Source organism: Balaenoptera musculus, chromosome 3, assembly GCF_009873245.2.
Source record: "Balaenoptera musculus isolate JJ_BM4_2016_0621 chromosome 3, mBalMus1.pri.v3, whole genome shotgun sequence".
Taxonomy (NCBI): Eukaryota; Metazoa; Chordata; class Mammalia; order Artiodactyla; family Balaenopteridae; genus Balaenoptera; species Balaenoptera musculus.
The window spans coordinates 81,760,579-81,781,197 of record NC_045787.1 but is presented as its reverse complement, the minus strand read 5'-3'; the positions used below and the strand labels follow the sequence as shown (position 1 = coordinate 81,781,197).

Genomic DNA, 20,619 nt, shown 5'->3' with positions numbered 1-20,619 from the left:
TCCTTCAGTTTGGGGGAAGTGAAAGCTAAAAAAAGGGGTTCTGTCGTGGTGCTAATGGCTGCGGTGTTGAAGGGCGGCTGGGGATTTCGTTTCTAGGGAGGGTTACAGGTGAAAGTCTTACCACGTTGCTCATGGAATCCAAAGTATTGTACCTGTGGCTGCGTGATTCTTGGAGTCCAGACCTAGCCTGGTTTGGTAAGCAGCAAGGGAAGAAAACCGCCGGATATTTTCTTGAACGATCTCCTGATGCAACTGTGTTTACAGCCTTCCCGGCAGCACCCAGGGGGAACTTTAGGGCCAGGAGACTCTCACAGCCTTTATTTGGTTCTCAGTCCCTGGGCTCTGGGAAGCAGCGAGGTGGGCTGAGGGCCCTCTCCCCTTCACGTGGCGGCCGCCGGGCCGCACGCCCACGCGACAGGTGAGGCGCGGCGGAGCGCCAACTACACAACGGCGGGGCCAGACGCCCGCGTTCTGCGCCGCCGGCGGCCGCGAGTTGGCTGAGGAGGGTCCCAGCGGCGGCGAGAGCCCCTGCAGACGGACGCCCGGCAGGCGGGAACTCTTCCCGCACGGGGGCGCTGCTACCTGCCCGGAGGAGGAGCCAGAGCGGGACCTAGTTTTTTGCGGCTCCGGCGCACGGGAGTCGGGAGAACCCACCCTGATCATGAAGGGCTGCAAAGGCATCGAGAACCCGGCTTTCGTCGCCTCCAGTCCGTACAGCCCGCGCCGTTTGTGTCCATCGTCCTCTTCCGTCGAGGTCTCTGTCTCGTCCACCAATCCCCTGAGAGAGGGTTCGCCGCCGCAGGAGCCTCAGGAGCCCCAGAAGTCCCCGGAGCCACCTCTTTCTTCAGTAACTCCTCCTGGCTCCCAGGAGCGTTCCGGGCCAGAGTCACTGTCAGAGTATGAGGAGGGGCCCTGCGGGTGGGGGAGCTTCCAACCCCAGTGTCTCCAGTGCTGCAACACGCCCCAGGGCTTTCTGTTTCACTATTGCCTTTTGGCCCTCACGCAAGGTAAGGTCCAGAGCCGGCTCGAGAGGGCGGTGGGCCAGCGGGGGGCCGGCGGGGAGGAGAGGGCAGGTGCGCCGCGAGGCCGAGGGGTCGACGCGCCGAGCTAGGTGGCCCCAGGCTTGGGACTTGGAAGCGCTCGCACCGACGTCAACCTACGAGGTTCAGGTATCTACATTTTAGCTTCTCTTTTATGGAAACATTTAAAACTTGCCATACAAGCTTTTTCTCTTTAGTGTTCTACCTCAGTCTAGCCGATTCGATTCCTACAAAGAAGATGAGTGGAGCCTTCCTTCGGGAACCTTTTGCTGGGGGGTGGGGCGGGGGAGATCCACTGTACGTTACAAAAACATACATTTTGCTAAACCCCCTTATTAAAAGGATTTTTTTTTTACGTTGTTTCTGGAAGAGAAGAATTAATAAATTTGCAGTTGAGGTAGGGTGGTTCTCGAAGGAGAAACTTGTTGAAAATATATGGTATCGGTTAGATCTAGGCATTCGTGTTTTGTGAGTATAGTTTGAGTGTATTGGATGCACACGTGGAGCCCAGTGAGTAAATCCGCAAAGGCTTCAGGCGTTGTTAACTGGTAAGGCAGTTTGTTCAAGGATCTCTTTTAGATTCTCTCGGGAGTTACTGATAAAGTCCAGGTTTATACCCTCAGGAGTTTGCAATCTAAGCCTGATTTGGAGGAGTGAGTAGTAGGGCCGAGGGACAATGACTCTCCTGAAAGAAAGCATGCGGGGAATGAAAGAAATGGGAAGTTACACTAAGGCGACAAATTAAGGAGGGGGGCATTGAAGTGCAGCATCTTCAAGGACATGCTGATGGTTAGCTAGCATTTGATGGTATGTAGATATTTTTTGGTCACTTGAGTCATAGTTTAAAAAATATTTTGTAAAGAGGCAATCAAGGACTGATTGAAAGAAATGTAATAAAAAAAAATTGGGGGAGGAGGTGGGTTGAAATTGCTCTTTTTTAAGATTAACAGAAGACTATATCTAAATATATTCTTCCTGTTCTTATTCCTGCTCCACTGTCTTAAAGCAACTCAGTGTCCCTTGCACAGGTTAGGTGCTGAGTAAATATTTGTTGATTGTGAGTCTGCAGCTCTTCTACTAGCAACAGTTTTGTGCTAAAGAGTTACTTCCTTTTCCACCTTTCTTGTCCCCACCAAAGTTGGCCTTCTCTCAACATCTTGATCTCAGTTGTCCAAAATCAGTGATTGTGAAGCATCTTAGTGTCAAGGGAATGCAAAGTTCAAAGAAATTGGACACAAGTAAAAAATTCCTTGTCTTGTGTATTATCTTAAACGTATTCTGAAATTTCAATATGATTCCAGAATATATAATTTTGCATTTAATATAAAATATTGTTTAAAATTATTATCGAATATAATTGAAATTCTTAGAGAAATGTGTCAAGTTTAGCCTGGAGCTACTCTACCTAGAAATCTCCAATTTCAGAAGCATAATCTGAGATGAAAGTGACCCAGTAAGTTCTTATTTTGGTTTAAGTCTGAATGACTGAAAACATTATTTTTGTGTTTTTCAAACAAGATCCTTCGGAAGACCATTTCCATGATATAGTAATAGGTGATTAATTGGTAAAAAAGACCCAAAACTTGTCAAGTGAGTTTACTTAACCCAGCACTTCTCAAAGATAAACAGGATTTCTCTTAGCACTTAATTGCCTAAGGTACCTCATAGCTTCATGCATTTACAATAGACAACATAGTATGCAATGTTTCATGAAATTTCTTTTTTTTAAAAGCAAAGTTCTTGGAACTTGTGTAGCATAGAATTCACATTGAGATCATAGGCTTAAAGTGCTATATTTCCATAAGAGTTTGCAAATTTGCTTTCTTAGAAAATTTTTTACCATAAAAACAGTGAGTTCTAATGACTGACTTTTAATCAGTATGGCAAGTGTGTCGGAAAGTTGATTTTAGATGGGAAATTTTCAAATTCTCAGACAACCTTATCTCCTTATAAATGTGTCATTCCTAGGTACCTTAGAAATTTTATCTTAAAACATCAAGAATTATAAATTGGCTTATAAATTTATTAAACTGGCATAAAAGTAAAAATCATGTTAGGACTTTTAAAACTTATATAAATTTTCTTGAAATACATTCCTAGTTACAGCCTTGATAAAGCAAAATTTGAAGAGATTATAGAGATCATGACTTGGATATACTCTTTCTATTAATTAATGAATGAAAACAATTCATGGTAGCCTCTTAAGTAAAAGGAATAATCAGTTAAAAACTTTGTAATTTGATCAGATGCTTTTTATTTTCACTTTATAGTAATGTTTAAACTTCTGTGTATTTAATCTATATCCAAGCAGAACATTTTTGTTGTCAGTCAAAATTGGATTTTCAGCTTTTCCTTGTTTATCTTGTATTCCTTCATCATGGTTATAATGAGCAGATGAAGTATAAGGGTTTTTTATTTTTCTTTTTTCCGTTACTTTGCCTATTATTTAGAATGCCAGGGGTTAAAATAAGACTTTTAGTTTGTTATTTTTGCCCCAGGAACTTTTAAATATAACTTTAAAGAGTGCTAGAAGAAAATAGAGGTTTGAGAACTCAATTTCACCTTTCTTAAGACTAAGTCAAGGATCTCATGTTATAAATATGTTTAAAGATTGAGTAATTTGAGCAGTTTTAGTATTTGACCTCTCAATCACCTGTACATTTTGTACTCTTTCAAGCGAGGTCCATGGGACTATGCTACACCTGGAAACTCTCTAGCAAACCAGCCTCATGAGACTTTACCAGTCTTTTTGTCATTTAAAGAAAAATGAAGTTAGTTATAATTCAGTATGTGATAAGCATCAATTTTATTTAACATCTGAAAATTCACAAGTGTATAATTTAAAAGCGAACTGATTTGTAAAGGAAATATGTTTGGCTTGCTTAGCTTTGAAACTTTGAGATTTTTAAAATTGGTACATTTAAAAATATCAGAAGAAACAAACAATCAAATTTTAGTATGTCGTTAATAATCATAATCTATATGGTAAAGTTATAATAATGCACTTAAATTTCCTCTTCTCTCTTTTAGGTATGGTGGTAAATGGCCTAGTAAATATTAGCATTTCCACTATTGAGAAGCGCTATGAATTGAAGAGTTCCCTGACAGGCTTGATATCATCAAGCTATGATATCGCATTCTGTTTGTTGTCTTTATTTGTATCATTCATTGGTGAAAGAGGACACCAACCAAGATGGCTTGCATTTGCATCCTTTATGATAGGATTGGGAGCACTTGTATATTCATTGCCAAAATTTTTTAGTGGAAAATACCAATTCGGGTCCCTTTTTGAAGGTAAGTTTCTGTTGTGTTTTGCTTATTTTAAGAAGTAGTATGAAACTATGTTATACTGCAACTCTATATTGCAGCTCACTTGTATGGGTAAATAGGGTAAGGGCTAGTCTCTTCCACTGCTCACTGCTTTGTTATGATGTGAATTGTGTTAGGAGATTACTGAGACAGATTGCACATTATTCATCCCTTCAGTGGTTCTCCAAGTTTTTAATCCTCGAATACTCATTCCCCATGTTATACACAATCTTCCTCAGAAAAGACATGACTTGTTTTGGTTTACAGGTGGTGTGACTTCACTGGGGTTCTAAGATCTAGTTTTTCCCTTTATGGTTTTATTTACTGTGCTTATAGCTCTGCACCCTGGACATGTTGACTCCTGATTTGAGAAAGAGAGGTAAAACTTATAGGAGTGGGGCTTTTCCTGAGAACTGAAACTAGCTTTACTTTTGACTCTAGTTTAGAGACACAGAACTTCACGAGTTACCTAAAGTGTTGCTCTGGTCAGTACATTATTTAAAGGCTCAGAAAGGAAGTTTGATTATTTATATTTCTTCCCTTTTCTTTCCCCCAAAGAATCCTTTTTAATGGAAAAATGATCATGGTAGAGCCCAAGAAATGTGCTAATGAAAGTAGACCTTAACATTTTTTGTCCTTCCTGAGACTTTTAATAGCAAGTATTGAAATAAAATCAGAGGGCTACAAAATCTGAAGTTTTGATAGGTTAGGTAAATGAAGAAAAGGCTTATAGTAAGAAGAAAGGAGAACTGGGGCCTCCTGCACAATAGGCATTATTTTTAAAAAGTTAAGATTGTTGTATTTGTATTAATTTTGAAAATTCATATTAAAGTGTTAACATTTTCCTAAATCTATTTCCCAATTATAGAATGACAACAAATGGGAAAATATTTTCAATAACAAAGTATATATCATGCAGCATGGTTTTAGGAGTGCACTTATTTAGAAAGCAGACTTCATTTTGGGAATAAAAATAGAATATGCAAGCATATGGCCCAAGAGAGGATGTTTTAAAAATGTGATACAGTTTGGAATGAATTGGATACGGTGAATGTGTTATCAGTAGAAAGAACAGTTACTAGATTCTAGTATATTATCTAAGATTCCACAGGATTTTATCAGGCCAACTTCACATACTTTCTCTGGGGGTAGATTTGGGAAAAACACATGTAGGCTTTAGTATAATACCTTTGAAATCTTAATTTCAAAGAGGAAAGGGAAAAGCTGAATTTTAGCCTGTCACACAAGAAATACGAAACTGAGTCTATGATAGCAAAAATATTATTGTGTCTGTAGTATTTAGGTGTTGATCTTTGTACTGAATCTAATCCCTCATTTTTCCAGTTGATCAGATGCCCTGTTTGTTCTTAAAGTATACAGACTTTGTTAAAAAAAATCTTTGACTCTCTAAACTAAAACATAAACACTTAGTCCGGTGCAGAAGCCTGATTCGTCCTCAGCCGTCTTCTTAGCTTCTTCTCTTGCCATACGTGTGTTGAGTTGCAGCCAGTCTGAATAATTTATATTTACTAAAGGGAAATGGCCACAAATTAAGGTGTGTTTGTGGCCAGAGATGAAGCCAAGAAGGTTGCTGAAGCCAGGTTATAAACTTTTAGTACATTATTGTGTATTGTGCAGGTTTTCACCAAATTCATATTGATATTTTTCATTATTTTAGTTGAGGTAGATTAGGTAGAGGAATTGGCTGATCTGTAAAATTTTTACACTAAATTAAGACTCATAATTTAAATAATAGTTTATCTGTGGCAAATAAAAGCAAAAACTCAGGTTGCCCTTACATTATTCTGCCATTCGTTATGATGAATATTTATTGATATGGACTATACATGATGCTGAAATAATAGCAGTGAAACTGTTTCATGCCCTCTGGATTTTATATACTAGTGGGAGGAAACACAAAATAAACAAACAAGATAACTGAAGATTGAGGTGAGTGTATAACAGAACAAGTAGTGTGAAGTAATAGTGTACAAAAGGGAAAATTTGTGGGCAAGGAAAGGCCATTGTGATTAAAAACTGGATAATGAGGACCCAGCCAAGGAAGATGATATCCAGGCAGGAGAAAAAATGATCACGGGCTTTGGAGCAGGAAACAGCTTGGCTGGTTTTCGGAATTGTCAGTTTTGGCCAGCATGATCAAAGCGAGGGAGAATGTGGCGTGAGATGAATTTGAGAGGCAGGTAGACCCCAGTGTGAGGCATTTGGATTTTCCTTCAAGTGCAATGGGAATTCATGAGAGTTTTACACAGGGAGGTACATGATCTTATTTATGTTGTTTTTTTTTTTTTAAATTTATTTTATTTTTGCTGTGTTGGGTCTTCGTTTCTGTGCGAGGGCTTTCTCTAGTTGTGGCAAGCGGGGGCCACTCTTCATCGTGGTGCGCGGGCCTCTCACTATCGCGGCCTCTCTTGTTGTGAAGCACAGGCTCCAGACGTGCAGGCTCAGTAGTTGTGGCTCACGGGCCTAGTTGCTCCGCGGCATGTGGGATCTTCCCAGACCAGGGCTCGAACCCGTGTCCCCTGCATTAGCAGGCAGATTCTCAACCACTGCGCCACCAGGGAAGCCCTATTTATGTTTTTAATTGATCATTTGGCTTCTGTTGTTCTGAGGGACAAGAGTAGGTAGGAGGAAATCACCCAGGAGGTTTTTACTGTAGTTCAGGTGAGCAATAAAGGTGGTTGGGATGGGGTTGATAGCAGTAGAGATCTAGAGGAGTGATTGATTTTCAATGTATTTTATTTTTATTTTTTAATGTTTATTTATTTATTTATTTATTTCTTATTAGTCATCCTTTTTTTTTTAAAATTTTTTATTTATTTATTTTTGGTTGTGTTGGGTCTTCGTTTCTGTGCGAGGGCTTTCTCTAGTTACGGCGAGCGGGGGCCACTCTTCATCGCGGTGCGCGGGCCTCTCACTGTCGCGGCCTCTCTTGTTGCGGAGCACAAGCTCCAGACGCGCAGGATCAGTAGTTGTGGCTCACGGGCTTAGTTGCTCCGTGGCATGTGGGATCTTCCCAGACCAGGGCCTGAACCCGTGTCCCCTGCATTGGCAGGCAGACCCTCAACCACTGCGCCACCAGGGAAGCCCAGTCATCCATTTTATACACATCAGTGTATACATGTCAATCCCAATCTCCCAATTCATCACACCACCACCCCACCACCCACCTTGGTATCCATACGTTTGTTCTCTACATCTGTGTCTCAATTTCTGCTCTGCAAACCGGTTCATCTGTACCATTTTCTAGCTTCCACATATATGCGTTAATATACGATATTTGTTTTTCTCTTTCTGACTTACTTCACTCTGTATGATAGTCTCTAGATGCATCCACGTCTCTACAAATGACCCAATTTCGTTCCTTTTTGTGGCTGAGTAATATTCCATTGTATATATGTACCACATCTTCTTTATCCATTCGTCTGTCGATGGGCATGTAGGTTGCTTCCATGACCTGGCTATTGTAAATAGTGCTGCAATGAACGTTGGGGTGCATGTGTCTTTTTGAATTATGGTTTTCCCTAGGTATATGCCCAGTAGTGGAATTGCTAGGTCATATGGTAGTTCTATTTTTAGTTCTTTAAGGAACTTCCATACTGTTCTCCATAGTGGCTGTCTCAATTTACATTCCCACCAACAGTGCAAGAGGGTTCCCTTTTCTCCACACCCTCTCCAGCATTTGTTGTTTGTAGATTTTCTGATGATGCCCATTCTAACTGGTGTGAGGTGATACCTCATTGTAGTTTTGATTTGCATTTCTCTAATAATTAGTGTTGAGCAGCTTTTCATGTGCTTCTTGGTCATCTGTATGTCTTCTTTGGAGAAATATCTATTTAGGTCTTCTGCCCATTTTTGGATTGGGTTGTTTGTTTTTTTAATATTGAGCTGCATGAGCTGTTTATATATTTTGGAGATTAATCCTTTGTCTGATGATTCATTTGCAAATATTTTCTCCGATTCTGAGGGTTGTCTTTTCGTCTTGTTTATGGTTTCCAAAAGCTTTGAAGTTTCATTAGGTCCCATTTGTTTATTTTTGTTTTTATTTCCATTACTCTAGGAGGTGGATCAAAAAATACCTTGCTGTGATTTACCTCAAAGAGTGTTCTTCCTATGTTTTCCTCTAAGAGTTTTATAGTGTCCGGTCTTACATTTAGGTCTCTAATCCATTTTGAGTTTATTTTTGTGTATGGTGTTAGGGAGTGTTCTAATTTCATTCTTTTTCATGTAGCTGTCCAGTTTTCCCAGCACCACTTATTGAAGAGACTGTCTTTTCTCCATTATATATCCTTGCCTCCTTTGTCATAGATTAGTTGACCATAGGTGTGTGGGTTTATCTCTGGCCTTTCTATCCTGTTCCATTGATCTATATTTCTGTTTTTGTGCCAGTACCATATTGTCTTGATTACTGTAGCTTTGTAGTATAGTCTGAAGTCAGGGAGTCTGATTCCTCCAGCTCCGTTTTTTTCCCTCAAGACTGCTTTGGCTATTCAGGGTCTTTTGTGTCTCCATACAAATTTTTAGATTGTTTGTTCTATTTCTGTAAAAAATGCCATTGGTAATTTGATAGGGATTGCATTGAATCTGTAGATTGCTTTGGGTAGTATAGTCATTTTCACAATGTTGATTCTTCCAATCCAAGAACATGGTATATCTCTCCATCTGTTGGTATCATCTTTAATTTCTTTCATCAGTGTCTTACAGTTTTCTGCATACAGGTCTTTTGTCTCCCTAGGTAGGTTTATTCCTAGGTATTTAATTCTTTTTGTTGCAATGGTAAATGGGAGTGTTTCCTTAATTTCTCTTTCAGATTTTTCATCATTAGTGTATAGGAATGCAAGAGATTTGTGTGCATTAATTTTGTATCCTGCAACTTTACCAAATTCATTGATTAGCTCTAGTAGTTTTCAGGTGGCATCTTTAGGATTCTCTATGTATAGTATCATGTCATCTGCAAACAGTGACAGTTTTACTTCTTCTTTTCCAATTTGTATTCCTTTTATTTCTTTTTCTTCCCTGATTGCTGTGGCTAGGACTTCCAAAACTATGTTGAATAATAGTGGTGAGAGTGGACATCCTTGTCTTGTGCCTGATCTTAGAGGAAATGCTTTCTCTTTTTCACCATTGAGAATGATGTTGGCTGTGGGTTTGTCATATATGACGTTTATTATGTTGAAGTAGGTTCCCTCTATGCCCACTTTCTGGAGAGTTTTTTTCATAAATGGGTGTTGAATTTTGTCGAAAGCTTTTTCTGCATCTATTGAGATGATCATATGGTTTTTATTCTTCAATTTGTTAATATGGTGTATCACATTGATTGATTTGCATATATTGAAGAATCCTTGCATCCCTGGGATAAATCTCACTTGATCATGGTGTATGATCCTTTTAATGTGTTGCAGGATTCTGTTTGCTAGTATTTTGTTGAGGGTTTTTGCATCTATATTCATCAGTGATATTGGTCTCTAATTTTCTTTTTTTGTAGTATCTTTGTGTGGTTTTGGTATCAGGGTGATGGTGGCCTCATAGCATGAGTTTGAGAGTTTTCCTTCCTCTGCAATTTTTTGGAAGACCTTGAGAAGGATGGGTGTTAACTCTTGTCTAAATGTTTGATAGAATTCACCTGTGAAGCCATCTGGTCCTGGACTTTTGTTTGTTGGAAGATTTTTAATCACAGTTTCAATTCATTACTTGTGATTGGTCTGTTCATATTTTCTATTTCTTCCTGGTTCAGTCTTGGAAGGTTATACCTTTCTAAAAATTTGTCCATTTCTTCCAGGTTGTCCATTTTATTGGCATAGAGTTGCTTGTAGTAGTCTCTTAGGATGCTTTGTATTTCTGCAGTGTCTGTTGTAACTTCTCCTTTTTCATTTCTAATTTTATTGATTTGAGTCCTTTTCCTCTTTTTCTTGATGAGTCTGGCTAATGGTTTATCAATTTTGTTTATCTTCTTAAAGAACCAGCTTTTAGTTTTATTGATCTTTGCTATTGTTTTCTTTGTTTCTATTTCATTTATTTCTGCTCTGATCTTTATGATTTCTTTCCTTCTGCTAACTTCGGGTTTCAATGTATTTTAAAGGAAAAAGAGATGGGTCTTTCTAGTGGATTGATTGTGAAGAAGGAATGACTCCTTCATATTTGGTTTGACCAACTGGAGCCATTTACTCTAATGTGGAAGACTGGGATAGAAAAGAATTGGGAGTGAAAATCAAGAATTCAGGTTTAGACTTAAGTGTGAGCTGCATACTATATATCCAATGTTGCAATGTATATTTTTGGACATGTACGTTTATGTAAATGTGCAAGTCATTCTTTAGTCTTCATTCCTTGAAATGAAAATACTGATTTGAAGGGCTTCCTCATTCTAATTTTTGATAGATAATGGCACACTGACTTTTAGGAAGGGATTTACCAGTTACTCTCCCACAGTCAATATATGAAAATGTCTGGTTGCTATTTTGAAATTTTTACATTATTTTTTATACTTGTCTGCTCAAGTGAATTAACCCACTTTTGCAAATAGGGGATCCTGTAACCAAAAATCTGAGTTATTTATCCAACTCTAAGGAGAATATAGAGGAAAACTGGAGATTTAAGTGAGAAAAGGAAAACAAATTAGTTGAAAGCTTTTTGTAAATAAATTAGAAGCAAGGAAATGTATAATCTTCTTAGGTAACATTACATAAATAACCTAAAGAGCATAACATTAAGAAATCATATTATTAATTGAAGTCATACATGTAATTTAATTTGAAACTGACATTGAGAGAATTAACATATTCCCTTGTGTGCTTTTTTTTGTTGCTGTTGTTTTTTTGAACTTGAGGTAAACCAAACTCAGGCTCAGTTTGGATGAAATAATCTCTGTAAGAGGAGATTAAAGTAATGTAATATAGTTTGTAAGTAGAAGAAAACAAAATATGAAATATGATAAGCATGTATAATTTCCACAGGTGTGAGAATTGCACAGAAGGAGGTTAAGAGTTAGCAAACAGGTAGAAAAATGTGTTTGGAATCAACTTGAATTTTCTATTGTTCTATAAAAAATAAATTAAGTAGGTTTGGGAAAGTATTTTCTTAAGGGAAGTTTTAATGGACACATAAGGTTTAGACATGATTATCTATCTTTGAATGGAGATAACATTTATCAAAGAGAAGTTTTGCTTGTTATCGGACAAACACACGAAAAAGGAAGAATTAAATTTAAGGGAGAAAAATGCTTCTAAGGGCTAATTTTGGTATGTGTTAACCTGAAGATAGAATAATGTCATAAAACATTTTCAAGTAAATCATATTTGCCACTCACTTTTGATATATTTTAGTAGACCATTAACATAACACATCATATTTTAATATAACTTTTAAATATTTTAAAAAATGTAATAAATGAATAAATAAATCTTTACCACATAACATTTTGTTTTCATCCAAGCACTTTTTAATTTCCTTTGGATGAGTTAATTTAATGTTGGTAAACAAAATAACCTTTTCTTCTCTTTGAAACTTTGCGACAGGGGCCATTAGTAAATAGCAATACTTAGGAATTGTAGAGAAGTAATTACTAAATCCAGTAAAGCTCTTTTTCTTTATTGACCAATAGTTGGATAAATTTTCCTAAGTTGTATTATTTTCTTGTTTCTCTTTTCCATCCCTTTCTCTCAAAAGAATTAGCTCTCAACACTTCCCTTTTGCTTCATCACTGAATTTCTAATATTTTAGAAATGGTATTTCAGGGAGAATTCTGCATTAAAGGACTTTGGTTACGCAGGCTGACTACCTAAAAATGTTGAACTAGGAAAATGATTAGAGTGGGACTCAAAGTCAGACTTAATTTTTAGTTAGTGTTTTGTCTTTGTCTTGTATTCTTAAGGGTTTTTTGTTGTTGTTGTTTAATATGGAGTGCTTGCCTAGATTGGAGAAGACATAGGGCCAAGAATCTTAGAGTTTTTCAACCACCAGTTCAATACAGGTTGCTTTAATTTTGCTTGGCCTCTGGGAAATATGTGTCCAGTTTATTGTTTACTTATTTTGTAAAGTCAGTTGTGGGCATAGAGAGAAAGGTTTCTTTTCATTTCAGGATTATTGCTTTATATTTTCCTTTAAAATAGGAGTTTCACAACCATCATGAAATACTACATACCTTATCGTAGCCAGTTTTGTTGAAATTCAAATGACCTAACTTTTGAAATAGAGGAAACTCACTGAGAAAAATAAGTACGAAAGCATGTGTCAATGAGATGTTAGCACAAACTCTGTTCTGCCCACAGTTATAATTTGCAGATAGGTATAAATTTTAAAATGAGTGGCCTTGAACAAGAGAAAGTAACGTCCCAACATTTCTCAAAATACAATCTGCCAAGCAGAGTTTCTGAAGGTATTAAAATATACAACGGAATATTACTCAGCCATAAAAAGGAACGAACTTGGGTCATCTGTAGAGACGTGGATGGACCTAGAGAGTATCATACAGAGTGAAGTAAGTCAGAAAGAGAAAAGCAAATGTCGTGCGATAACGCATATGTGTGGAATCTAGAAAAAATGGTATAGATCATCTTATTTGCAAAGCAGAAATAGAGACATAGACATACAGAACAAATGTATGGATACCAAGGGGGAAAGGAGTGGGGAGGGAGGAATTGGGAGACTGGGATTGACACATATACATTATTGATACTATGTATAAAGTAGACAAATGATGGGAACATACTGTATAGCACAGGAAACTCTACCTAATGCACTGTGGTAACCTAAATGGAAGGGAAGTCCAAAAGGGAGGGGATATATGTATGTGTATGGCTGATTCATTTTGTTGTGCAATGGAGGCTAACACAACGTTGTAAAGCAACTATACTCCAATAAAAATTACTAATAAAAAAAAAGAGTATGTTAAACACGGGTTCCGTAGTTCAATGAGTTTGGGAAAAGATGAAAGTTAAAGAGGCGTCTCTATTGCATCACTGTAAAAGTGAATGCATTGTGTGCCTCTTTAGTTAGGGAATATGATATGTATAGTTCTGAACTTATTGACCAGGAACTCCATTGATATGCTTGTCCCTTTTACCCTGCTTCCATTGCTTACTTTACATTTTCTCCTCCAGATTAGTGTTTCAGTGAACAGGCTTTGGGAAAATCTGCTCAACGCTGTCTTATGTCTAAGTATGTGATTTTGAAGCCCTTGTTGAATTTAGAAACTTCCTTATGGCCAGCACCTAGAACAGCGTGTGATAGATAGTAGGTACCTGAGGAATGTTTGTTGAGTTGTCAAATATATAAATGAACGACTGGATCCCTTCAACGGAGGCATATTAGGAGTCTGATGAATTGTCCTTCTGTAGAAGGCAGTAAGAGTAGGTAATGGCAGATAAAGGTGATCTGGGATTCTCTGTTCACATTTTCCATAAACTTGGCTTTATGGAATAAACATATTCCATAAAGAATAATTTTCTTTTGGCCACTGACTTGGGAAGAATTGTAAGTTATCAGAGGCAAAAATTATTTGCCCTAAATGATCTTTATGTGTAAGATTTTGGATCTGAAAAATTTGCAGTATGAAAAAGGAAGCTAAAATGAGAAGCATATTCAGAAATAGAAGCAAAATGCAGTGATATTCTATTTTTGGTTTTCATCTTAATTACTTGCTAAAATATTGATTTCACTATGTATCTACTGTACTTCTAAAGTGGTGATAAAATGTCAGAGTTATTTTTTGATAGAGTGTTAGTAGTGATTACCCTTATTTGTCTTCATGTATGAAATAAAAGGAAATGGCTCTGGTAGGACATTCAGGTGGACCATAGGCAAAGTTGTGTCTAACCAGGTATAATGTATGGGAGGTAATGATTAAGCAATGCTTTTTGCTTACCTCAGAAAGGTTGGTAAAAATGTGGTTTGTGGTAAGAAAGAAATGAGGAAATTCTTTTTGCTTAGTCACTGTTCTTAAAAACGCACAAATAGCCAATGTGTGTTTTAATGTATTTTTTCTCTTTTATTTTAATGCTATTAGCACATTACATTGATGAAAGTATGCAGCAATATAGCAGGGATATTAAGATCAGACAAAACAGTTTAAATTTTTGCTCAAGAACTGTATGATAGAGCTTTGTGACCCTGGACAAGTTTCTTCAACTGTAAATCATGATGGGGATAGTAACTGCTAGTTCATAGGAAATTATACACAAATAGTGATAAGGCAGTGCCTGGTGTGGGTAAGTGCTCATTAAATAGTAGCAATGAATAAAAATGATGTTCATGATAATTAAGTAACAGCTATATTAATGTAAAAAAACTGCCTTTCTTGGTTTGTTTACTTATTGTCAAGGGTAGTTACAAGATAACAGGAACAACTAAAAATCTTTCAATGTGATACATATTTTTTTTTAGGTGCCACTTGATATGACATATCTCAAAAGTCTGGCTAAACACTTTCAAAGTAATATATTAGAAAAGGTTTTAATTAGCTATGTTTCCAGGATTGTATTCTTCTTATGAGATAAGAAAATAAATTTATTTGCTGTAGCTCAGATTAATTGGAGCCACTCAATATGACATATTAAATATTGCCTTTTAAATAGCCAAGTTGCCTCTTTCTAAATATTTTAAATTTTTTTCCTAATTTTAAACATGATATGTCCCTTTGCAAGCCAATCAGAAGATAGAAAAATACAAACAAAAATGGAATAGAAGGGAAAAAAATGGAATATATGGAATAAAAAAGTAAGGAAATAAAAATTTTTTATAACAGCGCCTAGATAACACTGTCATTATTGTTCAGCCTTTTTAATGTACACACACATTCATACATGTATTCACAAATAGTTATGCATAATTACACTTTTACATTACATAGTCATTAACACACACTCATGCACACACATTCTCACATCCTCTTACTAACCTTTATACATATTCATACATCTTTACATCACATTTTGACATATACGTTCAAATGCACATTTTAAAGAAACAAGATTTTGAACTTACGGTTATCTACTTTTTTTTTTAACTTAGAATATATATTGGATATTGTAAATATTAAAAAAGACAACTACGGAATATTTTTATTTTATTTCATTTTATAGATAATTCATTTAATCAACCCTCCTTTGTTGTGATTTTTATTAATACATTTTATTTTTCTGATTAGAAAAGTTCTGGTCATTGCAGACAATTTGGATAATACTAAGAAGTACAAAGAGAAAAAAACCCAATTCATTATTATTCTTTTCTCAAGGAGAACAACTTTGGGATTGTCTTAATATTTTTATTGTGCCTATTTCTTGTAGAGTTAGTATAATATTTTTCATAGTTTGCAGCATGTGAGCATTCTTATTCTTGCATAGCATTCCATTTTATATTTTAATGATTCTCATAAATATTTACATTTTAAAAGTTTTCCATTATAAGTCACCTCATGATAACATTTTTATGTTTCAAGATTTTACTATATTTTGGGAGTTATACAGTATTTAACGTTTTGGAGTTGGCTTTTTTCATTCAGAATAATTCTGTGAAGACTCATCAGGGTTGAATTTATCAGTTGCTCATTCCTTTTTATTGCTAACTAGCAAGTATTCCATGGTGTGGATTTACCATAGTTTGTTCAACCATTCACCTGCTAAAGGACATTTGGATTGATCCCGGTTTTTTGGCTATTACAGATAAAGTTATGAACATTTGTGTACAGATTTTTGTGTGAACATACTTTTCAGTTCTCTGGGATGGATGCCTAGGAGTAAAACCAATGGGTCATGTGATAGTTCTCTACTTAGTTTTTTGAGAAACTGCTGTTTTCCAGAGTGTACCAATTTATATTCCCATCAGCAATGTATGAATGATCCAGTTTATCTGCACCCTTGCCAGCATTTGGTGCTGTCATTATTTTTTATTTTAGCCACTTTGATAGGTTGTAGTAAAATCTTATTTTGCTTTTAATCTGCATTTCCCTAATGGCTAATGACGTTGAGAATCTTTGCTTGTGCTCATTTGCCATCTGTTTGTCCTTCTTGTAATATCTTTTCGTGTTTTTTGCCCATGTTCTAACTATATTGTTTACCTTTTACTGTTGAGTTTTGAAAGTTACTTATGTATTCTAAGTACTAGATCTTTGTCAGGTAGATGGTTTGCAGATATTTTCATCTCGTTTGTAGCTTGTCCTTTTCAACCTCGTAACAGGGTTTTTCACAGAGCAAAAGATTTTAATTTGGGTGAAGTTCAATTTATCACTTTTTTCCTTTTGTTGTCGAGTCTAAGAATTCTTTCCCTAGTCCTAGATCCCAAAGATTTTCTATTTCTTTTCTTCAAAAAGTTTACAGTTTTCCATTTTCCATTTAAATCTGTGATACATTTTGAGTTGATTTGACTCTCTTTGTATTTCCAAATAACATTCTCTGTTTACTCCTTTTAAAAACAGAAATGTATAACTAATGTATTTGTCACAATAATCATTACCGGTTGGAAAGGGGAAAATACACAGGAGTCACTGCTTCTGAGAAATCCTGAAATCCCACTGGGAAGCTGTCATGCTTATTCCTTGAGTAAACTCTCCTTCTGCTTCTTGGGAGGGGCTTCATAGTTCATTGTTCTCTGTTGGTCTTTTTTTAAAATTATCCTTGGCTATATTTAAAGAGGGCAAATGGAGAATATATTACTTAGATGCTTAGAAGCTGTTATCAACCTGTTTCTTGCCTGTAGAAATTTGGGAACTAAGGGTCATTTTAACACTCATTCTGTCATAATCTCTCCTAGAAGAGGTTAATGGTTCATCTGATAGTGCAGATATTTCAAAAACTAATTGATTCGGGTATATATGCCAATAATCACACTCATAGTTTTGCATTATGTCTTGTCTTTCTTAACCTCCTGTCTCTCTGGACTTAATTAAGTTTATCAGACTAATGGGAGAGTCATACCCTTAGGTACTTTTCCTTGAGCCATATTTTCCAATTAAAAGTATTTGTTTGGGGCCACCTTAATCCATTCAATGGCATTAACAGGGAGTGGGGCCATAGCCTTGATTTTATCTACTCCACAGGCTGTTTTAGTTAACCTTTGTTGCTCAAAGGCTTTCTGAGTTCTGAGTTCTGGAACAAGATAAAGTTCTTGCAGCAGGTATGGACAGTGTTTATGACAGTGTTTATGGCAGACAGGGAAGATGTAGGAAGCCTTGGGCAAGTCTCCAATAGGGAAATCCCAGTGAGGACCCCTGGGTTTTTGTAGTAAGACCAAGCTTTTCTGCCTACCTATTCTCCCTTTTGAGAAGCAGCTATTGGTTTGCTCCTTAATGCTGGTAAACAGGATTATGAACACTGTTCAACCTGGACTCCCCATCATGCAGTGTATGTTATCTACTGTAACAAATCATAAAATTAGACATGTGAAAATTAGACATCTCATTGTTAAATGAATTGGTAGATGCAAGCAGATTTGGAAGGCACAAATAACTATATAGGCAGGTATCTCATACTACTAGCCTACTTGTTTTTATTGACTTTCACTTTCTTCTTTTTCAATGGAGAAAGGTTATTATAGGCAGATGTTAGCATGGTCTTACTACAAAAACCTAGATGTCCTTATTAAAAGGATCTCACAGAGTTCCTTGTGGCTGGCTAACAGAGGAGGAAGAGATGTAGCCTGGTTTACAGTAGGTTTTTGCTGGCACCCACCAAAGATGAACATTTTGAAGAAAAACCCCAGTCAGGCATGTCCCTAAAAGGCAATGGTCAGTGGAAATTTTCTTGATAGAAGGGAAGCCCTGAGGTACAGATTTATATTGATTCATGCACAACACTAATAGATAAGCTGGCCAGTCAGAAGCTTGGAAGAAAACAAAAATGAAAGTTGTTTACAAGGTAGGAGGAGTTCCAGCCAAGAGATTTGTAGTATGCTTCTGGGCATGGGCCTAGAATGTAAAGCTATTTTTGCCACATGTTAATACTCACTTGAGGGCATCCTTTGTAGAAGAGGCTCTCAATCAGGAAGAAAAGATGGTCTGTCCAGTGAGTGTCAATCAGTGTTTTTCCCCAGCCACTGTGGTGCTTGTGGAATTGTCCCATGTAAAAAAAATGGCCATATAGCATTAAAGGAAGCTAAACATGGGTTCCAAAAATGCCCTTTCCCTCATAATGGCTGGTCTAACTACCTGTACTGCAGATTGATTGCTCAGTTTACCAATTGCAGGGGCCAGTCCTAAGAGCAGTGATTTGGTAACATTCCCTACGGCAACCACTATACCCCAGGGCAACGAAAAAATATATATCCTGGTTGCAATTTGTCCTCCTAAGACAAGTAAATATTCTAAATATGAATTTATTTTCACTGCCTGCAATACTTCTACCAATACTCAGTGTTGTTTGACTTACAAAATGCCTTATTCATTATTATAACCTATACAGCATCACTTCTGATGAAGAAATTCATTTGCAGCAGAATTATGGTGACAAACTTCTGCTCATGAAATTCACTTGTGTGTCTTACTATGTACCTCAACACCCAGAAGCCGCTGACTCGGCAGAATAGTGTCTGTTGTGTTATAACTTGCAGAATAAGATTTCCTTCTCTACAGAATATGGTATATGCATTAAATAAGGCAGAAACCATTCTGCATTGCTGGGTCCTCCATAGCCAGCATACACAGGGTAGTGAACTAGGGCGTGGCAATGGATTGGAGCCTCTTGCTACTGTACCTAAAAATCCACCTACAGAATTTTTGTTTCCTGCCTTGGTCTTCATACTAAATAATCAACAGGAAGAGAAGATGGTCACTGAACTGACAGAAGTGATGGATCCTCGTTACAAAGGGGAAATTGGGTTGTTTCTAATCAGAGGCAAGGAGGAGTGTATTTTGGACTGAGGGAATTCACTGCGGTGCCTCTTAATATCCCCAACCCAATAGTACTTGTTGAAAAGAAAACTGTGGCAACCCAATAGAGACAGAATAGCTGAAGACTTGTAAGGACTTTGTAAAATCCCTCACCAACTAAGGGATAGGCAGGAGGTAAAGGAAACATGATCTGGATGATAGAAAAAGAAGTGATTACAGACAGGAGAATTATCAAGCTTGTCAGTTGTCTTACTGCTTTATTAGAATAAGCCTCACGGACTGTATTGCCCTGCACTTTTGCCTTCCGGCTTCTAGCTGGGTTCAGCCAGTGGGAGTTTGCATGTGGGGAAGAAGGAGGTTCTTGTGCTTATTTCCCTGGTGTGCTCCCCACAAGACCTAGTGTGGGAGTTGCTGTGTGTCTCTACCTAAGGCCACGTTGCTGCAGGGTTTCGGTAACTGCCTAGTAGCACCCACTGTTTGTTCCCTTAACTCTGCCTTTGTAAAAAATCCACCCATAAAACAATCCACATCCATACAAAAATTTTAAATTTGCTTCAGTTATCTCTTTTGTCTGTACTTAACTACTGCAACCTTAACTAATACGTAAAAATATCCATACACATATTCTAACTTGAGTCTTTTAACAAATATTTTGATTTAAGTAAGTTCCTCCTTACAAATGACTGCTGTTTTGAAGTGAAATTGTGCTAATACTTCATAACAAATTGGGAAACTTTTTATTTTCTTCTCTATATTGGAACAATTTAAATAACACACAAGGATTGATTGTTTTTGATGGAGCTTTGATATAAATTCTCCAGAAAAACAATTTTGGATATGTTGATTTTAGAGGTACACTTTTGATTCCCATTTCAATTTATTCCAGAATCATAGCTTCATTCAAATTTTATATCATTTATAGTCAATATTTTTATTTTAAGAGATTTTCAAGTTTCTTGGTATATGATTGTACATAGAATTTTCTAATGTTAAAAATATTTTATATGCATTTGTGGTCATTCCTATTATATTCATGATGTTGGATTCTGGTTTTCATATCTTTTAATGAGTTAATAGCCTGGTAGGTCAGGAGTTTGTATTTTAGAGGCCATAAGGAGGTTGACTGTTAGATCTTATATCAAAAGTTTTTGTCTATCTTGATAGTCAGAAGCTCTTACAGAAATGTTTTGAATTCACATCCCAAATTATTTAAGCAACTGATTAATTTTACTTTATGTCACCGTTAACCATGAGATGAATCTCTTAAATACATAGGCTCTTAAATCTTAGAGATTTTGAAGTTAATCCAATCCTGACTTTACTCATCTGTAAATGAGGAAAATAATGGTATCTCTTTCATAGGATTTTTTCTGGGGATTAGAGAAGATAATGTATGCCAGTGAAGGACCTTGCATAAGATAAGCACCCCATAAG

At 36.8% G+C, this 20,619-nt stretch overlaps 1 protein-coding gene across 3 annotated transcripts in view; it reads left to right on the top strand.

Moving 5' to 3' along the window:
• The first annotated feature begins 636 nt into the window (after window positions 1–636).
• The window catches only part of SLCO4C1 (solute carrier organic anion transporter family member 4C1), a 61,369-nt gene continuing 41,386 nt past the window's right edge, over window positions 637–20,619 (top strand). For 2 of the 3 annotated variants that reach the window (XR_005019173.1, XM_036845513.1), the window contains exons 1-2: window positions 637–1,007; window positions 4,071–4,334. Coding sequence is in view for 2 of the 3 variants with exons in the window: in XM_036845513.1 (XP_036701408.1) it covers window positions 662–1,007; window positions 4,071–4,334 (610 nt within the window). In the remaining variant the exon portion in view is untranslated. Of the gene's footprint in view, window positions 1,008–1,100; window positions 1,170–4,070; window positions 4,335–20,619 lie in introns of those variants that run through there. The other variant, XM_036845514.1, reaches the window with a different exon arrangement.